The sequence below is a fragment of the Ictalurus furcatus genome, chromosome 5, assembly GCF_023375685.1.
Source record: "Ictalurus furcatus strain D&B chromosome 5, Billie_1.0, whole genome shotgun sequence".
Lineage (NCBI taxonomy): Eukaryota > Metazoa > Chordata > Actinopteri > Siluriformes > Ictaluridae > Ictalurus > Ictalurus furcatus.
In genome coordinates, this window is record NC_071259.1 from 10,104,785 (window position 1) to 10,127,812 (window position 23,028).

General features: G+C 41.3%; 2 protein-coding genes across 3 annotated transcripts in view; one reads left to right on the forward strand and one right to left on the reverse strand.

Annotated features, from left to right (window-relative positions):
- cacna2d3a (calcium channel, voltage-dependent, alpha 2/delta subunit 3a) overlaps nt 1-23,028 on the forward strand; it is a 418,100-nt gene that overhangs the window by 319,301 nt on the left and 75,771 nt on the right. The window lies entirely within an intron of this gene.
- On the reverse strand, nt 3,880-15,515 carry LOC128607655 (leucine-rich repeat and transmembrane domain-containing protein 1). Of its 2 annotated transcripts, XM_053624732.1 has the most exons (3): nt 15,045-15,515; nt 12,049-12,645; nt 3,880-4,808 (listed from the first exon to the last, which is right to left on the reverse strand). In XM_053624732.1, exons 1-3 carry the CDS (start codon nt 15,049-15,051, stop codon nt 4,348-4,350), a joined length of 1,065 nt encoding a protein of 354 aa, XP_053480707.1. In that variant the 5' UTR covers nt 15,052-15,515; the 3' UTR covers nt 3,880-4,347. The 2 variants fall into 2 exon arrangements, with proteins under 2 accessions (XP_053480707.1, XP_053480705.1); XM_053624730.1 differs by lacking the exon at nt 15,045-15,515 and having other exon boundaries at nt 12,049-12,912.

Sequence of the window (23,028 nt, forward strand, 5' to 3'; positions counted from 1 at the left end):
TAGTGCTCATGGTACTAGTATTAGTGTATCAGGTACAGCAATAATGCTGGGGTCTGTGTATACTTATTGGTACACTATTCTGAACTAAGGGTTGCACAGAATAATATATTCATGAGTTTCTGCTGTGTGGATGCTGACTTGTCAGGGCAGTAAAAACAACAACTACAACAATAGGCAGACAGTAAGGAGATGCAGGCAGATGGTAAAGAATGTACTTCATTAGTGAGAAAATCTTTCATGCTAGATGAAATCAATTCTACAGTCAACTGCACAAGAGTATGCTGGACATTTTTTGCTTAACGGTTGACACTTTGATATCACTCTGTGTGAAGTGGAGAGGTGTGTATCAAAGTGTGTTTGTTTTTTTATCTGTCTTCCAAAGGAATTCCTCTTGCAGTTATTTTTGTATTCCTTTAAAGCTAAATTAATTTAAAATAAAATCCTTGCACGTTTGGCATAGTGAATTCCGTCATACACCAGCAGTGTGTGAAAGGGTGCTTTTTTCTGATGCTACTGAGACTGGAGCTGAATATAGCTGAAAAACCATCAGTCACTGTTTAGACATACCATCCTCCAACCATCGTGAAGCTATAAGCAACTTCTGTGCTGTGTACTCTGTTTCAGAATCTACATTTTTATCTAAGCAGCTAACTCATTCACAAGTACAGTTTAAAAATAACTACAGCCTTAAATAGCATATGATACACAGATTTCTTATTTTGCACAATTATTGCACCAATTTAATTACTTTCATTGTTAATAGTATGACATAAAAAGCATTGAAGCTAGCAAATTTATTTGAACTTGATGTATGATATAGTGTGGTTTAATTTTGGTTAATTTTGTGGTTCAGTTTAAGTTTTGGGGGTGGCTTAGTGGTGAACGCATTTGCCTCACACCTCTGGTGTGGAGATTTGATTCCGGCCCTTGCCCTGGGATCGTGCTTCGGGGGTTTCCTCCGGGTACTCCGGTTTCCTCCCCCAGTGCGTTGTAGGCTGATTGGCATTTCCAAATTGTCCGTAGTGTGAATGTGTGTGTGTGATGTGTCCTGCAATGGGTTGGCACCCCGTCCAGGGTGTCTCCCGCCTTGTGCCTCAAGTCCCCTGAGATAGGCTTCAATCTCCCTGCGACCCTGTGTAGGATAAGTGGTACAGAATATGGATGGATGAATGGTCAACTAGTAAATAATTAAGTCATCCACCCTTTTCTTCACCCTAGCAATTACATTGAGGTGTTTCAAAATTCCAGCAATGCTGTACCACCTGATACAATCAAACCAGTGCAACACACTCTACCATGTCAGTGTCACTGCTGGACTGAGAATGAGAATGGTCCATTGCCCCAAAAATATCTAGTGGTGGTCCATTTCTATTGATGGTTATAGTAAAGGGGGGCTGGCAAATGGATGAGCTACAGTCAGTAATTTTTACTTACAAAGTGCACGTATTGGAAGGAAGGAGGGAAGGATATTACTTCAGTGTTCTTTAGGTTTTAGTTCAATTTTGGGAAGAAAACAGCTGTTCATGGTGTTCCATTCTCAAATAGAAACATATTATTGCCTGTTGAGTAGCACTGAGGTTTACTGTACAACCTATTCCTCAAATAATTTGATACTGAGATAGGATTGAGCACAAGCGTAAAGGGTAAAGAACGCGTACACACACACACACACACACACACACACACACACACACACACACACACTAGCCAGTCAGAGCTCGAGTTTACAGTTTGCTCCAATGAGCTTTCACCTCATGAGCATTTGCTAGCACTAACACAAGCCGACAAGCTGATGACATCACACTCCCAGGGCGAATGAAGCATGCGTGTGTGTGAGTGTGGCTGCAAAACTTGACTTTGAGCAGCTTTGTTTGCAGCCTGTTGGCCCTCATGCTTTCTTCTTCTTCTTCTTCTTTTTTTTTTTTTTACTGAAAACATCATGTCTGATTTGATTGTGTGTGTGTGTGTGTGCTTGCCTTATGTTATATAAGAACCCCATGCCCTTCACACCCCCTTTCACATCCATGTGTATGAATGTGTGCAATCTACCTCTTTTTGAGGGTTTTTGTGCAAACTGCAAATAGTTTTAAAAACTAAACTCTTATCGGTCTGTCTAAATTAATCAAATGTTGAGTTAGAAATGTTGATGAAGTACAGAAGTACAGTACAGCACACACATGCACAAAACAATGACATATGCATAGTAGAAACTGCCTACTTATTCTGATAATAAATAATCTAACTGAACCCTAAACTGAAAACCACTATTAGAGTCAATTTTTACATATTGTAATTAGACAAAATATATCCCCAGATAAATAGTTAGAGCTTGTTGATATGTATTCTGTATCTTTGGCCTTATTGTATCTCTGAACATACAGTCAAGTCTAATTACTGGCACCCTTTATAAAAATGAGCAGACGTGTATGTGTTTATATCAGTCCGTCCAGAATTTAGCAATTTTGTAATCACAGAAATTAACACAAATTCAAGCAAAATATTCAGAGGACCTTGCAATTTTTTATAATTATCACAGAGTTACTGCAGATTTGGGCCAAGACATGTCATGTGACATCATCACAATACCCATTCAGCCAAAGCTCTTCTATTCACATGCGTCAAAAATGAGTACTGCTAAAAGGTATCATTTTCCAACATCACTGCAAAAGCCAGTGCAAAACAATTTTGTGCAATTGCAATTTCACCAGTTCAAGTAGTTCTCCACAAAAAAAGCACTAAAAACTCTGTAAATTGCATCACAAATTTTGAAAAAAGCTGCAGCAAAATCAAGTGTTTTTGGTCACAACACTCACAAAAAACTCAGCAAAATCCTGTACGGCCTTGTATATGTATAATAATAATAATAATAATAATAATAATAATAATAATAATAATAATAATATTATTATTATTATTATTATTATTATAGCAGTGAACCTATTTCCTTAATGCTTAACATTTTTAGAGACACTTGAACTCCTTATATTCTTAGATTTGTGCTTTTGATCTGTAATCTTAAAATGAAACCATAGGTTTTCAGTAGGGTTTAAATCTGGAGAATGAGATGGTCACTGTTACGTGCCACGACCATTTCTACCAAATACTGATGTTATGTGCCACAACCTGTTCATTTGAATGTATGTTTGATGCCAGTGTCTTGTTGAAAGATCTGTTTATGGTGGTGTCATAATTTCCTGGCAGATCCTGGTATGTTGTTCCCTTCAAAAAGACATGCACAGATAAGTAGTTTGATTTTGGTCTCATCCATCTACAACACACCATTTCAGTTGTAGTTCCAATGAATTTCTGATGCTCCATTTTGTAAAATGCTCTCAGGAAAGGCTCCTATCTTGCCACCAAATTTGAAGGTGGCATGTAATAGCTGATTTTGAAATGTGACAACCCCAAGAATAAAATAAACTATGCAATTCTGAAAATGTGATCTTCAGGTTCTTCTTTTTTCTCTACTTTACCATCCTCCTCACTGTGTAGCTGAGCAATATGCAGCCAATTATTGGCAGATTTTCAACTGTTTAGGCCTTTTAAAAAAAAAAAAAAAAATTTTGCTGTGTTCTGTGGTTTTTCCCATGGTAATGGATGGCAAAGGTATTTTGCAACCTCATAACTATAAACCAGGGAATTCTGACATTAATACAGTTCCTAGAGGGGGCAATTTAAATATATTTTTTTGAAAATTTTTTTATTACATTTTACACAGTGTGTGTATATATATATATATATATATATATATATATATATATATATATATATATATATATATATATATATATTATGTTTATATAATTATGTTTATATAATTTTATTTATATTTTCTTTGCATTTACTTTAAATAGTAAAAATACTATTATTAACAAAAAGACAAAAAGGAGATGAGCCTGATTGTTGTCAGAGGTAGTTTCTTTCTCTATTTTTTTGAATGGAAGATTTGCATCATTTTGTGAAATGCTTATTTAACACACTCATTTTGTTCATTTTCATTAAGGATGCCAATATAATTTTCATTTTTGACTGTACTATGGCTATACTGCATTATAGAACATGTCTCTTCTCTCCTGTTCAACTTGCCCTTTAGAGAGGACAATATACTGTATGGAATGAGTGAACAGTAGATGACAAAACAGAAATCAAGTTACTGTTTGTCCATCTGAGAAGATATTGCAATAGTTGTGATAAATCCTATGAATGTAATAAAAGCCATCCAGATCCCTAAACAGTATAACTCTATCTTACAATATTTTAAGAGTTTGCTATGCAAAAGGGCTTGGCTATGTAATATCCCTGGGTGAGGTATGAGTATTATTGCATCTCTCTCTCTAATACTCTTTTTCATGCTATGGCATTTTCCAGCAGCTCTTTCTCCCTTTCCCTGTCTGTGTTCTCGCTCTCTATTCTTCCAGTCTCATCTTCCTGTTTCTTTAGCTCCCGCTGGTATTTAGCCATGATGGCAGCATAGGCACACCCGTACACAGCAGCAGCCAGCATCATGAGACACACAACTCCACACACTATGCCAGTGATGATCACTGTAGCTATGGCATGACGCAGGTTGATGGGTCGTGGTTTTGGCTTGGGTTCGCACTCAGGTTCCTGATCAAGTGGAGCATCCAGGCTTGGGTATGGGGCACCACGAAGCAATCGCTGCTGTCTCTCCATGTGCTGGATGTTGGCAAACAAGTAGCTATAACTGGTGCTCATGCAGGTGTGGAAGAGCTCATAGGGCACATGGCGGAGGTCACGGTTAAGCATAGCATGTGGCTCATGACACGGAACGCCATCCACCACCCCACCTGAAGGGGACAGGAAGATGTGAATAAAGATGCATTACATATTTTGAAAATTAATCTCTCCTGACATAATCCTCATCAGAGTGAATTGTGTCCAGTATTAGTATTCATTGTAATAACAAACACATTCTTGGATGGATTGATAGTGTTGGTTAATCTTATGAACGATTTCACCACATAGGCCTGCCCCATATGTGTTATCTTGTGCAGTACTAAAAAGAAATCCTCATATGTATGGCTTTGTTACAAAAATATAGTTGTGTGCAGAAGCCTGAGAATGATCACAGTTGTAAGCCAATGTCCTCTTTTAAGAAATGAGACCATCTATTTATCAGTTTGTCAAACATGGCAGGTTTTGTTCATAGAAAAGCCTTAAAAAGAAGACACAAATCCAAAGACACAGACATTCCATTTTATACTTGTTTCTAGAGGCGTGTCTTGTGGTAAGTGATAAAAATAGATTTGAAGTGTGAAATTGTGTGTATGTGACAGCTGATTCACTGCTTGCCATTTGTAGCTGGTTTAAAATCTTACACAATCTTAACAGCATAATTCAATATTTAAGATATCTTAGTGCCACACCACCACACTTGGTTTAATTTGGTTTCAATTGTGTGTGCAAATCAATATTTAATCAATAATTGTTGCCATGCGCAGAAACAACACCATGAATTAAAAACACTACAGTGCAAAACAAGACAATTGATCCAATAATGACAGGAAATTAGTATAAAATGGTGGACAATAGAGACCACACACAATATAATTAAAACTTTGTGAGAGAACAGGAGCTATAGTCAAAATATATGCATAATATATACGGTCATAATTTTAAAGTGAAGCATGTGCAAAATGTGTGAACTGGACTGTGAAAACCAAAAATTGCCAGAACAGTCATAATTGCAAGCAAAATCAGAGCAAAATAATACAGAATAAAACATTATTCTCATCCTTCTTCATGTTTGCTTTGTTTCTAAACTTTTGGTATGTGCTATAATGGCATAATGAAATTTATATAATTATTTCATGGTTCTTAATGCAGTGGGAGTACCAACAAGATCTCATTCAGGAACTGTGCAGTTCTTGTTCAGGATAGTTCTGGAAACCTTTCATTTGTAATAGGATTATGGATTATATCTTGTAGTTCCACCTGGTCATTTGCACACAGCCTCCTCTTTGCTCAATCACTACAGTGCCAAGACAAGCTGTTTCTCAATATTCAATTAAATGAACAGCAACAGGCCCGTGATGCTCTGGTGATTGCGCTTGTCTATTGTCCGCCCTATGTGGAGAGAAATTTTGCTCAGGGCAGGGTTTGCTTGATTTATCTTGATTGGGTAAATCAGCCTTTTAGCCTTTGTCATTCTTCTGTATTTGCCAGAAATTTCACAAATTGACAGAAAGAAAAAAGAATTCAAATCAAATATTAGAAAGGCAAATCAGGAAGGGTAGATATGAAGGAGGGTCGATTATTTGGAAGACTGCACTGAGACATTGATAAAGACATAAGGGAAGAATGTTCCCTTCTGAAAGTAGGATACATGAATTCAGAAAAGGGATCAACCTTGGATCAACCTTTACAATATACAGCATAGCACTTATATATATATATATATATATATATATATATATATATATATATATATATATATATATATATATAACAACACAAAAACACACATACACAAAAGTCTTCAGGTTGGAGATGTTTTTTTTTTTTTAGATAGTTTCATGGTTACATTGCAAGGTGCATGTCTTTTTATATCTTATTAGCTTTAATAAAGAGGAAAAAGAGAGGCTGTTGGGGGAATGACAGTTTATATTTATAATGTAAGTGATAACTTTTTTTGTGGACGCTCCACAGCATTCAACTGAACTATAAAGGACTACGTCCTAAGCAATATATTCATCAGGGTTTGAGGCGCAGTCTTGCTGTCTCATCCTCTCCTAACATCTATGTCCCTATCTGTCAATGTAAGACCAACAAACTGCTCCATACTGGTGTTGATCACAGTAATTTAATATCAGTTCCCCGCGTGGAGATTAAACCACGTCGTCTCCGCTTCAGAGCCTGGCTTATGCCGCTTTATTCAATGTGCGGTCTGTGAAATCGGATTTTCTTACAGATAAAAAAAGCTGGACTTGTTGTTTTTAACTGAAACCTGGCATAAAGGAAATGATGGGCTGCTGTTCAGCCAGATCACTCCAGCGGGCTTTGGAGTTTTAGATCTCCCGAGGCTATATGGCAGAGGCGGAGGCATTATTGTGGTTTACAACCTGAAGTTCAACACAAGCTCTGTCTCTGTTCCCCAGTATTCATCATTTGAATGCCTGGTCTTGACTATTTCCGCTCCTGTATCCACTATCATCGCTACTGTCTATAAACCACCTAAGGCTAAGGCACATGTAACTTTTATGTCAGAGTTTGCGGACTTCCTATCGATGTTGAATATGAAGTTTGCCAGAATTCTAATTGTGGGAGATTTTAACATTCATGTGGACCGGAGTGACTCTGTAGCGGCTAAGGAATTTCTGTCTCTAATTGATTGTTTTAACTTCACACAGTTTGTAACTGACCCTACTCATAACAAGGGTCATATGCTGGATCTTGTGATTGCAAACGGCTCATTTGTATTGCAGTTTTCATCTATTGACATTGGACTGTCTGATCATTCAGCTGTCTTTTTTAACCTCGAACTGTATCATTCAAGTGAGCCTACCATCCGAACAGTAACCTTCCGGAAGTGGAAGTCTATCGATCAGACAGCTTTCTCCAATTCTGTGGTTTCCATCCTAAGCGATCTTCATCCCTCATCACTGGAGGAGAAAGTTCTGCAGCTAAATTCCACTCTTGCTGCTAATCTTGACACTTTTGCTCCTCTAAGGTCACGTAAGGTCACATTCGCCCGCTCTGCTCCCTGGTATAATGACGATCTGCGCTCTAGAAAGGCTGTATGTCGGAAAATGGAGCGAAAATGGTGCCTTACTGGACTGAATGTCTACTATCAAGTGTGGAAGGATCATCGTGCACTAATGGAGACTGAAAGATCCTCTTACTTCTCTCAGACTATTGTAAACAATCAAAATAATCTCAGACACTTGTTCCAAACCATAAACAGATTGCTTCAAGTTAATGCTGTTACCACTTTGCCTGTTTCTCAGCAGCTCTGTGAATCTTTTCTACAGTTTTTTAATTCTAAGATTGTCAATGTTTGCAAAGAAATTTCTGTTAACCCTGACTGTGCCACTTCACTCCTTTGTCCATCTCGGTTCACTGGTGCTTCTTTCACTCATTTCTCACTGCTTAATTCTGAGGCTCTCACAAGGGAGGTATCCAGCATGAAATCTACCACTTGCTTACTGGATCCAATTCCTACGAATCTATTCAAATCGTGCTTCGCTGTGTGGTGCCCTACTATCCTCAGCATTATAAATGAATCACTGGAGACTGGGGTCGTCCCAGGAGTACTAAAGACTGCTGCTGTTACACCTGTACCAAAGAGAGAAAATGTTTCTGTGGATGATTTTAACAATTTTCGTCCCATCTCAAATCTTCCGTTTTTGGCAAAAATACTTGAGCGTGTTGTTGCCTCTCAACTCTGCAATCATCTTACAACCAATAACCTCTTTGAACCCCTTCAGTCAGGTTTTCGTAAATTTCACAGCACTGAAACGGCGTTGGTCAAAGTTACCAATGACTTGTTGAAGACCTCTGATTCTGGAGCTACCTCACTTCTTATTCTTCTTGACCTTAGAGCCACCTTCGATACTGTGGATCATGGTCTTTTACTTACCCGCCTTACTGACCGTTCCCAGTTTATTTCTATGTGTGGCTTTAGGTCTGACACTTACTCGGTGCTCACTGGTATTCCTCAGGGTTCAGTTCTAGGCCCTCTACTCTTCAATATTTATCTATCTCCACTTGGGCATCTGCTGCTATCGCTTGGCCTCCATTATCACTTTTATGCTCATGATACCCAAATCTACATTCACTCTAAATCTGGTGAAAACATTGATGCTTGTTATCTTTCTGACTGTATTTCTGAGATAAAAACATGGATGAACAATAACTTTCTGTGCCTGAACAGCGGGAAAACTAAGGTTATGCTTATAGGTTCCCGTCATCAAATTCGCAAAGCGGCTCCACTGTCTCTGTTTGTTGATGGCTCTGTTTTAGAGACCCAAAGTAAGATGAGGAACCTTGGTGTAATTTTTGACACCAGCCTCACTTTTGATTTTTTTGTTCAGGGCACTGTGAAGGCATCCTTTTTTCACCTCAGAAATATAGCCAGACTATGCCCAATGCTAAACTTATCTGTCGCTAAAAAGCTGATTAATTCATTTGTTGTCACACGGCTGGATTACTGTAATGCCGTTTTAGCCGGAGTTTCTAAAACCGCAATTAACAAACTGCAATATGTTCAGAACTCTGCTGCCCGGATCCTGACGGGAACCAGGAAATGTGACCATATTACTCCTGTTTTGAAGTCCTTACTCTGGCTCCCGGTCAGGTTCCGTGTCGATTTCAAGATCATGATGTTGACATACAAGGCATTACATGGATTGGCTCTGCAATACTTATCTGGTTTATTAATCCCTTACACCCCAAATCGCAGACTGCGCTCCTCACAGTGTAATCTGTTAACTGTTCCACAAACACACCTAAAATCTATGGGTGACAGGGCTTTTTCTGTCTATGCTCCTTCACTTGGAACTCTCTTCCTCCTGAACTCAGGGAAGCCCAGACTTTTGGCATTTTTAAAGCTCTTCTCAAGACACACTTTTTTAAACTTGCATTCGACTGCTGATGTCTTTTTAGATTGTTTTATAATTATTTTTTATTATTAATGTTGTTTTTTTTCTTATTAACTTTTATTTGTTTTATTTTTCTGTGGACTGTGATTTTATGTACAGCGCTTTGAGAAGCTGCTTTAAAGGCGCTTTATAAAATAAAGCTTATTATTATTATTATTATTATTATTGTTATTATTATTATAAAATTGATCAAATGTATGTTCCATTCTTTAATGAATGATAATATTGTAATTATTGGCAAATTGCTGTGGTATAAGAGGAGTAAAACACGTCAGGGACGTGATGTTATTGGAAATAACACAACTATTTGTGTTGGGCCTCATCACACCACTCATTTTTTATTATTTCCCTATAATAGTATGCCACAATATGCTTTATTTGATTTGTTTTAAAGGTCAAATACTAAATGTGTGTGTCTGTGTGCGTCCATGTGTCTGTGTGTTTTGACAACAATAGGAACAGCTGTTCTCATATATCTTTAGACAAAGATATTTGTATCAGTGCTTATTTCTGTCTCTGTGATTAGAGAGCATATTTAGCTGTGTTAATCCTCATGGCCTGTCACCCTTCCTGAGCATTTTAACCTTACGTCATCATGCCCCCCTCTCTCTATCAGACAGCTTGTTTCACCATCAATAATACATATCACTCTGCTCTCATACACAGCATGAGCCACACATATACTCAGTCACAGCAACTGTCAGTAGTTTTAAATTAAATTAAAATAAGCCCAACTATGTATCAGAAATTTTCCTGAATCAGGTTTCTGTAACATGCGTTTCAATATTCTTTTAGTTGAAAGATTCTGAGACTAATTCATGTTCTGTGTTTGAAATATGTATTCTTTATTTTATATTTGAGACAGAATGAATCAAGATTTGGTACAATTGATCTTTATATGATCCTAAACTCTGGATACCATCTGTGCAGAATTTTGCACCTTCTGTTTGTGTGAGATTTCTCTGGCTCCATCCCACATCCAAAACAGTGCCAACAGGTGGATTGATACTCTAAACTGCCCCTAGGTGTGAATGAGTGTGTGAATGTGAGCGTGCATGGTGTTTTAAATCATGTAGAAAAAGGATGCTCATGAGGAGTTCACCTTCTTTTGGGAGCATGTCTACATTGCAGATTCCACAACTTTACTGTTTGGCAAGGAAAGAATGCAGAGGTTATGCACATTAATGATACTTTTAGGTACGGTGCTGTGAAAGAGTATTTGACCCATCCTGATTTCGTCTGTTTTTGTGTACATCATACTAAATTGTTTCAGAAGTTAAAACAAAATCTAAGATAAAACAAAGGCAACCTGAATAAATACAAAATAGTTTTTAAATGATAATGTTGTTTATTGAAGCAAAAAAATAAAATAAATCTAATACCAACCAGGCCTGTGTGAAAATGTATTTGCCCCCTGTAGTTACTAATTCCCCAACCTTCCCAGAAGTGTCCGACCGTCCAATATTCCTCCAAGAGCGCAGTAACTACTCATCCAGGAAGTGACAGAAGAGCCAAGGACAGCATCAAAGGAACTACAGGCCTCTCTTGCATCAATAAAGATTCATGACTCCACTATCAGAAAGACACTGGCCAAAAGTGGCATCCATGGAAGAGTGTCGAGGCGAAAACCACTGCTGGCCCAGAAGAACATTAAGATACATCTGAATTTTGCCAAAACACCCCTTGATGATCCTCATACCTTTTGGGAGAATATTTTGTGGATTGATGAGTCGAACATGAAACTGTTCAGAAGACAGGGGTCCCGTTACATCTGGTGTAAACCAAGCACAGAATTCCACAAAAAGAACATCATACTTATGGTCAAGCATGGTGGTGGAAGTGTGATGGTGTGGGGATGCTTTGATGCTTCAGAGCCTGGACAACTTGCAATAATTAAGGGAAACATGAATTCTGCTCTCTACCAGAAAATCCTAAAGGAGAACTGTAACTGGATTATGCAGCAAGACAATGATCCAAAGCATAGGAGTAAGTCCTAGTCCTAGACGTAAGTGCAAGATTATCTCCAGTTATCGAAAGCATTTGGTTGCAGTTATTGCTGCAAAAGGTGGCACAAACATTTTAAGTTTAAGAGGGTAATTCGTTTTTCACATGGGTGATATATATATATTATATATATATTCAATAAAAATTGTATTGTGTGTTTATTCAGGTTCCCTTTGTTTTATGTTGCATTTCATATGAAGATCTAAAACTATTTAGTATGAGATATACACAAAAACAGAAATCAGATTTTTCACAGCAAATACTTTTTTACAGCATTGTATATGTACAGAAGCATTGATTATCACTAACAAATAAGATGATTCTCCTTTGCACGTTAAACATATGCTGAAATGTTGCTTCTGTAGCTGTAGCAATATAGCTGATGCAAGAATATGTATTACAATCTCCAGGCCTCAGTGCTTACCTTTATACATGAACGTTTCCAACCATAGCTTTAGCCCTATTATGTGACAATCACACTTCCAGGGGTTACTTGTCAGGTGCAGCACCTGCAGGCTCCCAAGGGCATCCAGATGAGTGCGATCCAGCTTGGTCAGCCGGTTATACTGTAATGAAAAGTGTGTTAGATGGTGAAAACTATCGGCTAGTGCTCCAGGCAGCCCTCCTATGTTGTTGTGAGACAGGTCCAAGTGGGTTAGATTGCGTATTGAGCCCAATAAACGGCGATCCACTTCCCGGATAGAGTTGTTGGCCAGGATGAGGGTCTTTAAGCTCCTAAGCCCTAGTAGGGCACTGGGAGAAACCATAGTGATGCTGTTGTTGGCCAGATCCAGAACTCGGAGATATGGTGTTTCCCGAAAAGCCATGGAACCGATGCCTCGTATATGGTTGTCCTGAAGATGTAGTTCCAGAGTCTCTGGATGGAGTTTATGCGGAATGTCATACAAGCCTCGTCCTCTGCAGTCCACCACCTTAGCATGACTGTCACACCAGCACTCCTTAGGGCAGGAGGAGACAGCCTGGACCAGTAACAAGGTGGACAGTGTGAGGAACAAACCTCCTAAGGGATAAAAATAGATATCCATTTAACATTTTAGTACTCTGATGTTGATTCTCTAAGTTTAATATACCACCATGTACCATAAAAGAATTCACACACTCATTTACATCATTGTGTTTTTGTTAATTGATCCCCATAAAAGGAGTTATCAAGTTGCTTACTGTAGTCTGAGTGTGGACCCAGAAAAAATAATGTAGCAGGGCAGATCAGTGCAACATATAAAAAAAAAAAACTTGCTGTAGTTCATTGACTCTAAACATGAACCACTACGGCTATTGTAGCAGATCCTCTAGTAGGGCTTATTCAGTCACGTGCATTTATGTAAATTATTTAGTTAAAGGAGCTAATCAGAGAATAGCTACAGGGCTAGAGACATTAGTTCAGACTTTCATATATTTTTACAGAAAGTGATGTCATAACAACATGGCTTTTTACAGTATCAACAGTAAACAAAGTAGCATTTCTTAAATTTTAAATGAGTTGTACAACTGTATCAGTATTTGCTTCGGGTTAATCAACATACAGACATATTAGCTTGTTAAATCTATAATACTGATTAAACAGTTCACTGTTTTTAGGAAATAAATACATCACTCTTATCACTAATGTTAGCTGGAAAGATTGTTGCTAATAAAAGATGAACATGGAAGCATATGGTTTATTCCTGCTTTATAGCTTGAACACTCTGAGGTCGAAAATGACAAGTTTTCCACTTTTGAGTTAAGTCGAATGCAGCATAAACCATACTTCTTTGATCAAAATGACCTGTCTTATAGGTTTAGACTTGCCAACTGTTTTCTCCAAAAATGTCAAAAGAAGTAGTAAAGCAATGACACTATTTACACTATTTATATTCCTACCTACTAATAATTGATGATAGAGATAACATACATTGGTTATTTTAAAATACATGTTATGATTTTATTACTATGAAATCAAATAGATCAATGGAACATCCATCAGTAACTATAAGTTAAACTATAGGCTATGCATGATAACAGTTGTGTTTTTTGGTTGAGAATGAAGGCATTAGTATAAGGACAAGAGATGAAAAAAAGAAGTGATAACAACAACAAAATTTTCCTACTGTCGAATGCATGTGTTGCTGGCTCTTTAAAATATTTTTCTCACATACATGTTTTATTTATAGCACTCTATAAAAGTGCACTGCGGGTCAAAGCACTACTACTACACATAAGAAGCACAGTAGAACATCAGATGTACCCAGATAAAGTTACAGCAAGATGACTCATAGGTCAGTGCTAATCTCACACATTTAAAGAATCTGAATAAATACACAGTAAGTCAGTGTTTAGTAGGCAGTGTCTTAATACAAATGTTCTGTATGTATTACATTGTTTCAAAATTTCATTGTTGCTTTGAGAAGAATTTTATAGGATTGTAATATTGATAATAATAATAATTAGAAGAAGAAGAAGAGGAAGTTTGACACACAGTACGATTGTGTCATGGCCTAAAGCCTACACTAAAATGTCAACTATTTTACATCCTGATCAGTCAGGTATAGATTGAATGCCAACATTCCCATGATACATAAGAGCAACAAGCAATATAAGCGTTTTAGAATATATGCCTGGAATTGTTCATAGCTGATACTAAAAGTACTATACATTTGTACTCCCTCTGTTTTTAGTTCATTTGCTTTCTTGGTTGTGTTATATGCCTTGCATCTCATATGCACTCGACTCTAAAGGCTTGTTTCCTTGTGTTTCTTTCTAAAGTTTCTGTTTAAACCCAACCCTATTTTTGTGAACTTAAATTTGTTAATAATAAGATAACAATATGGAGAATGCTTAGATAATATCAATCATAGTCTTGGAATATACTGGTAAAGGAACTAAATTTAGGACACAAACACTAAATTAAGTATGCATACACTTTCTCTCTTGTTGCCTTTGTCACACTGTATTTTGGCACAAAAAAGACATCCTTTTTTTTTTTTAACCATACAATCTGATTAACCAGATAATGTGTGAAGCTGTTCTCAGCCTTCATTTTAGTGCCATCATTCCATATTTCAATGACGGATTGTGCAAGAAATGGCATATTCAGCATCAAAACACATTACTGTATGTAAAAACTCCCATTGCAGTTAGTCACAGCTTGATACATCTAATTATAGCTCTGCGCTCACATCCATGTGTTTGTCTTATGATGCTTTAATATAAGAGTACTAGCACACTGAGTAAAACTCATATGTATATGCATTAGAATGACTAAATTGACACACTTTAGCCCATTTGGTTTTTGTCATATATCCCAAATCCACACTGTAATACATCCTCATCTGCTGCTTTGGTACTGCAGATTGTTAAAATGACTGAAAATGAAATGTATGTTACTTATGTTAAAGTCATGATGGTGCTTTTAGTGCTTACCTGTCATGGCTCCTAGACCACTCCTCCGCTTAGTGTGTCCAGGGTTAGTCCACTGTGTATGGCAAAGTGGAGGTACAGTATGAGAATGGATATCTCTCTCTCTCTCTTTCTCTCTCGTTCTCTTCTTGTTTGTTTTGCTCTTTCCCTCCCTTTCTTCATTCACTCATCTATCACATCTATCACCACATACAACAGTACAGTTGCACAGTGCAGAGTGACGGTGAGTGTGCAATGGACAGCTGTGCTCCAAAAACACACTGGAAATGCAGCCAAGGCTTTTACATACTCACTGGATTAATCCTCTTCCCTACCCCCACTATACAAAATACCTTTACATTCCTTGTCTTTGTAATTCGTGTTTTCTTTATCATTGCTGTACATCCAATGTGTGCTTCCCACACAAGCACAAAAATATCTTCATATTTGAACTGAGAATGGATCTCTCTCTCTCTCTCTCTCACACACACACACACACACACACACACACACACACACACACACACACACAGAGTCATGCTCACACAGATATTTCTGTCCAGCACTCTAGCTCCTATTAGCCGTTACACTGCACGGATGTCAAATTCTGATGGCAAGCAGGGAACGGACAGAACATGCCTCCAGCATCACTTTCTCTTTTTCTATATCTATCTTTACTTTGCACTCCTCTCTCTCTCTTTCTCTCTCTCTCTTTCTCTCTCATACATACACACACACGCATCAATGCACACACTGAAATCATACAAGCCTAAAGCAAAGCTGTGTGTACAGATATGCGCATTAACTTTTAAATATGCATGAGCACGTACAAATCCAAGAAGAAAACAGCTCCAGCAGCAAGCATCCTATTTTATTATTATTATCCAGAAACATCAATCTTTCCTATAGACTGTAACAAATAGAGAAATTTTTGTTAAAAGCTACAAATAGAATGTTATTCCTAACAATCATAAGTACATTGGTACATTAGACTAATACACTGAGATAATGATTAATACTACGCCTGAAGTCCAGTTCCAGTTTTCCCTGACAGCATTTAGACATTGTTCCCTTTCAAAGGGAACTTCGACATTGCGTTTAGCATAACAGTATGGGCGCGCGACTGGTATCTGAAGCTTGTGTAAAATCATGCCTCTATTTATAGGCCTGCCATGATCAGGTGACGTGGCAATTAAGCGCGTCACGTGATATATATATATATATATATATGGCACCTAGGAATCACGCCGTCAGCCTTATTATCTTTAGCGAGACTGCATGTCATTTGTTTGTGTGACAAAAATTTTTCTCAAAATCTCTAAACTTTTCTATCCCTTTTTAAAAGAAAAGATAAAGATAAAGAAAGAATGAGCGAGAAAGAATTCATAAAGTGTGTTATGCCTTGCTCCCGGTTCATCACGGGAGGAGACGGACACGTTTTCTGTGTGAAGTGTTTGGGCGTGGAGCATGCGACGGCAGCCCTCGAGGGGTCTGACTGTCAGCATTGTGAACATTTCACGATTAGGCAGCTCCGCTCGCGTCTTGCTCTCTTCTCGTCCGAAGGGAGTTGGGTTTCAGAGCCTCGCGGATCTGGGCCGGCCGCTGCCACGGCAGCCAGCTGGCTCAGGTCCTGGGGATCTCGTATGGATTTGGAAGAGGAGCCGGAGACGAGCGCTGCACTATCACCTGCTCTGTCTTCCAGGTCCGGCTCTCCGCCTGACTTTGGATCTCATGTTGTGACTCCTCCTTCACCTATGGAAAGCCAAAACACCCTCGCTGACTCCGAGGAGTCGGTAGAGGGTGCCATTGCACCAAAAACCAAGAGCAACTTTCAAGCATATAAAAAGCTGCTTGAGGTGATCACTAGGGCAGTTGAAAAGTTGAATATAGACTGGCCCGGGGAAGAGGAAGTGGCTTGTAGCAGGCTGGATGAGCGCTTCCTCTCCAGTGACAATAAATATAAATCTCCCTCACACCGCGGTAAACTCCCCTTTTTTCCAGAAGTGCATGATGAGATCACGCATCTGGGGAAAACCATACACTAGCCGTGTTTATAACCCCTCGACGTCTGATTACTCAGCCGTCATGGGGAGTGAGCAGCACGGCTATTTAGCGATGCCGAAGGTGGAGGAGGCGCTTGTGAGCCACCTCTCTCCATCAACGGCAGATAATTTAGGCAGGCCAACTTTACATTCCATGCCATGTAAGGCCACCTCGGTGTTGGTGGGCAAAGCCTATGCGGCAGCAGGACTTGCTTGTGGGTCACTGCATACAATGGCAGTGTTGCAGGCCTACCAAGCAGACCTGTTGAGTGAGCTCGATACTGGGGAGGGAATTGGGCCCGAGGCAGTGGCAGAGCTGCGCCGCGCCACAGATTTATCCCTCCGGGCGACCAAACAAACGGCCCGTCATATCGGCCGTTCAATGGGTAGCTTGGTTGTGGCAGAGAGGCACCTATGGCTCAACCTCTCAGGGATGGGGGACAAAGATAAGGTCTCCTTTGGTGGTGTGGTTAATGCCATCGCCGACAGGTTTCACGAGGCAAAATAGCAAACGGCGGCATTCAGCCAGTTCCTTCCCCGTCGTGTCGAGTTCACCCGGGCATCCATGAGTGGACCCCAGGCCAGCGCTATTGCGAGGGCGGCACAGAAGGCGAGTGTGGCTACCCGCCTCCCCCTGCGCAGAGCCAGGGGGACCGAGCGGCCACAGCCGCAGCCTGCTAACAGGCCTGATCTAAGAATGATCATAAAAGCAATGCAGTCATATAAGGAACCGTCCTGATGGGCCACGGAGGGATGTATCAGGGGACATGAGGTTGTTAGGGCAGTTAGCCCCCAGTGCTACTGTAGGGCCTCTCCTAGCCAAGGCCATCCCAAGTTTTCAGTCTTCTCTGGTCAGCAAGTTGTCACAGGACAATGGAAATCTGATGCTTTCCCTCCAACAGAAGGAGGAAAAGCTAACGTCACTGTAAGACCGTCTGGCAGCGTGAAAACTACTGCCAAATGTGTCTCCATGGGTTCTGTCTACCATAGAAAAGGGTTACCGGGTCCAGTTCAGAGCACGACCCCCCCCCCCCCGGTTCAGAGGTGTGCTCACCTAAGTTGTCAGCACAGAGCAGAGCCCAACGTTAGTGCAGGAAGTAAGTTCCCTTTTGGACACAGGGGCCATAGAACATGTACCCCGTTCCCTAAGGGAGGGAGGTTTTTACAACCGTTATTTCCTGGTCCGCAAAAAAGATGGGAGTATGCAGCCAATTTTAGATCTGCGTCCTCTGAACCGTACTCTTTGGACATACAGGTTCAAGATGCTATTGCTCAAACTTATCGTGCCACAGATTCAGTTTGAGGCCCGGTTTGTGATGATAGATCTGAAAGATGTATATTTCCACATAGGAATATCGCCCAGTCACAGGAAGTTAATGAGGTTTGTGTTTGGAGACAAAGCATACCAATTTCGGGTTCTTCTCTTCGGGCTAGCTTTATCCCCTCACACCTTCAAAAAGTGCATGGATGCTGCTCTGGCTCCCTTGCGACTCCAGGGCATCCATGTACAAAACTACCTGGATAACTGGTTAATTCTAGCACGATCCAGGGAACTGGCACTTCAACATCAAGATATTGTTCTCGCCCACATGAGGAGCTTGGGGCTTAGGTTGAACCACAAGAAAAGTATGCTTTCTCCAGTGCAGAAGACAACTTTTCTAGGGGTTATATGGGATTACTACTATGATGAGAGCATTTCTATCCCCAACATGTGTAGGATCGATCCTATCAACTTTGAGCAAGATAAAGCTGTATCTGGGCATCAACTCCAGTCTCTACGAGAGACTGTTGGGCCTTATGGCAGCAGCAGCCAACATCATACCATTGGGCCTATTGCACATGAGACCGTTTCAGTGGTGGCTCAAAAGTCGTGGGTTTCATCCGAGGATGAAACCTCTGAGAATAATCAGTGTCACGCAGTGATGCCTACGTGCTCTGAGTATTTGGAGGTGTCCCCAGTTTCTAGCCTCGGGTCTCACTCTAGGGGCGTCTCCTTATCGCAAGACGGTAATGACAGATGCCTCCCTCACGGGCTGGGGTTCAGTCTTGGATGGCTGTCCAGCTCACGGTCTTTGGAGCGGCCCTTATCTGGAGTGGCATATAAATCGCCTAGAGATGCAGGCCGTATTCCTAGCACTGAAATTCTTTCTTCCTCAGTTGAGAGGTCACCATGTGTTAGTTGTGTCAGACAACACAGCGGTGGTCTCATATATCAACCACCACGGAGGGTTACGTTCACGCCCCCTGTTCAGGCAGGCGCAACTAATCCTTCTCTGGGCAGAGGGAAAGTTCTTGTCAGTGAGTGCAATGTACATTCCGGGCAGCTGGAATGTGGGGGCAGACATCTTGTCGAGGCAGGGGCTGAGGCCCGGGGGTTGGAGGCTTGATCCACTAGTGGTGGAGTCCATATGGCGGAGGTTCAGACAAGCAGAAGTGGATGTGTTCACCTCCGAGGAGACAACACACTGCCCGCTGTGGTTCGCCCTCACTCCTCCTGCACCATTGGGGCTGGATGCCATGGTGCACACGTGGCCGAAGTCACGCCTATATGCTTTTCCCCCCATCACTCTGCTCCCACAAGTTCTAGTGAAAGTTCGCCAATACCGTCTATGTCTGCTACTATTACTAGCACCTTATTGGCAAGCTCGAATATGGTTCCCAGAGATAATATCCCTGCTTGACGGTACTCCTTGGGAGATTCCCATGCGCACGGATCTACTGTCTCAAGCCGGAGGGGTGATTTATCACACTCTGCCAGAACTATGGAAACTGTGGGTCTGGCCCCTGAGGGGCACCAGCTCAAATATTCTGGTCTCACAACTGAGGTTGTAGAGACCATGTTAAATGCTAGAGCACCATCCACAAGGAAACTGTATGCGCTCAAGTGGTGGCTTTTTGTCTTGTGGTGTGAGGAACGTAAGCTAGACCCAGTGAACTGCACAATAGCTACAGTCCTGGAGTTCTTACAAGGACGTTTCTCAGCAGGGTTGTCTTCTTCTACAATCAGGGTTTACGTGGCCACCATTTCGGCCAGCCACGCCCCTGTTGATGGAGCCTCTTTGAGGCAACATCCTCTAACTTCGAGGTTCATGCGTGGTGTCAGGTGGCTCAGGCCCATCTGCAGGCCGCTCATAACTTCCTTGGACCTTTCTGTGGTCTTGGAAGGTCTGTCAGGGGCCACATTTGAGCCCTTAGAGTCAGCCTCTGAGAAGCTTCTGACTCTAAAGGTAGCTCTTCTGCTGGCCCCGACATCTCTCAAGCGAGTGGGCGATCTACAAGCTCTCTCTGTTGCCCCTTCCTGCCTTGACTTTACCCCTGTATCCTAGGCCGGATTATATTCCTAAGGTGCCTACATCGGCTGCCCACCCTGTGGTGTTACAGGCTTTCAGCCCTCCTCCGTTCCTCACACCGGAACAAGAGAGGATGCACCTGCTGTGTCCAGTAAGGGCTCTCTGTACTTACATCCACCGCTTCGGCCAGTGGCGTAAGTCGAAGCAGCTGCTGGTTTGCTTTGGCGGCGATGGTAAAGGTGATGCTGTGTCAAAGCAGTGCATCTCTAATTGGATAGTGGAAGCAATCTCTATTGCTTATGAGTGGCGTGGTCTCGCTACGCCTCTGGGCATAAGGGCTCATTCCACTTGGGCAGTCGCCTCCTTGAAGGCTTTGTCCAAAGGAGTATCCTTACAGGAGGTGTGTGCTGCTGCAGGTTGGTCTACGCCACACACATTCATCCGTTATTACAGCCTGGATATTCATTCCACCCCTGGCTTGAGTGTCTTACAGTGACCCTCTTGTTGAACTGGCCTTACCCTTGGTATGATGGAGTGGGTATTCTTGTTCCCGTACTGTTATGCTAAACGCAACGTCGAAGTTCCCTTTGAATGGGAACGTCTGGGTTACGCATGTAAACCTGTTCCCTGAGAAGGGAACGAGATTTTGCATAGCTTTGTCATACCAGGGCAGGCCTGGGAATTGCGTCTTTGCTTCAGATAATAGAGGCTGATGGCGTGGTTCACAGGTGCCATATATATCATGCGACGCGCTTAATTGCCACGTCACCTGATCGTGGATGGCCTATAAATAGAGGCATGATTTTACACAAGCTTCAGATACCAGTCGCGCAAGCAAGGGCGCTCCCATACTGTTATCCTAAATGCAACGTCTCGTTCCCTTATCAGGGAACAGGGTTACATGCATGACCCAGATGTTTTATGTATATAACTGCCTGTGAGGAAATTAATAAATTTTGTGTTAACTTCAAGAGAGAGATAGCAAAAGAGAGGCTTGAGACAGAATGACTTGCTGCTACAGGTAATAACCAGAACTAACTTGTTGCATGGATGTTCATTAACATTTAACTTAACAAATAAGAAATTAAGTCATTCTTTAATAAATAAAAAAAAACTGTGTTCGTATATGAGGAATAAAATACTTTGGAATTGTGGTAATGGCTCTCTGATTTGCGCTTAGGCATCCCACCAATCTACCACTGATTATTTTCTTATAACAGCAGATCCGGAATTTTTGTATTCCACTTATACCAGTGCCTGAAAATTTTTCTTGTTTTTTTTTCAAATTATTACATGAACCCACATTATTTTTGGGACAAAACAAACATTCACACACACCCATATTTTAAGGGTATTCCTGTAATTTGGTTTCTGTTAGTTGTCTAAAAATTTGTATTGTTGAAGGGTAAAATGCAAACATTAATTGCATGCTCAGTTCTGGGAGACGGTATCAGATCATTGCATTAACTCCACCACAATTACATAATGTAGGAGAAGCTTTTGTTATTATTTTTTTAAGCAATGTCTCGTTTCCTTCTCAGGGAACAGGGTTACATGTGTAACCCCGACATTCCCTTTCAAAGGGAACTTCGACGTTGCGTTTAGTATGGGAATGGGAATACCCACTCCGTCATACCGAGGGTACGGCCTGTTCAAAAAGACCCAAGCCCGAGGGTCACTGCAAGACACTCGAGCCCGGGGTGGAATGAATATCCAGGCTGTAATAATGGATGAATGTGTGTGGCGTAGACCTTCCTGCAGCAGCTCACACATCCTGCAATGATACCCCTTTGGACAAAGCCTTCGAGGAGGCGACTGCCCTAGTGGAATGAGCTCTTATGCCCAGAGGCGTAGCGAGACCACGTGCCTCGTAAGCCATAGAGATTGCTTCCACTATCCAATTAGAGATGCACTTCTTTGACACAGCATCACCTTTACTGTCGCCGCCAAAGCAGACCAGCAGTTGCTCCGACTTACGCCACTGGCCGGAGCGGTGGACGTAAGTACAGAGAGCCCTTACTGGACACAGCAGGTGCATCCTCTCTTGTTTCGGTGTGAGGAACGGAGGAGGGCAGAAAGCCTGCAACACCACAGGGTGGGCAGCCGATGTAGGCACTTTAGGAATATAATCTGCCCTAGGATACAGGAAGGCCTTGGCTAATCCAGGGGCAAAGTCAAGGCAGGAAGGGGCAACAGAGAGAGCTTGTAGATTTCCCACTCTCTTGAGAGAGGTCATGGCCAGTAGAAGAGCTACCTTTTAGAGTCAGAAGCTTCTCAGAGGCTGACTCTAAGGGCTCAAATGTGGCCCCTGACAGAACTTCCAAGACCACAGAAAGGTCCCAGGAAGGTATACGCGGCCTGCAGATGGGCCTCAGCCATATGACACCATGCATGAAACTCGAAGTTAGAGGATGTTGCCCCACAGAGGCTCCATCAACAGGGGCGTGGCTAGCCGAAACGGCAGCCGCGTATACCCTGATTGTAGAAGGAGCCAACCCTGCTGAAAAACGTCCTTGTAAGAACTCCACGACTGTAGCTATTGCGCAGTTCACTGGGTCTAGCTGACGTTCCTCACACCACAAGACAAAAAGCCTCCACTTGAGCGCATACAATTTCCTTGTGGATGGTGCTCTAGCTTTTAACATGGTCTCTACAACCTCAGTTGTGAGACCAGAA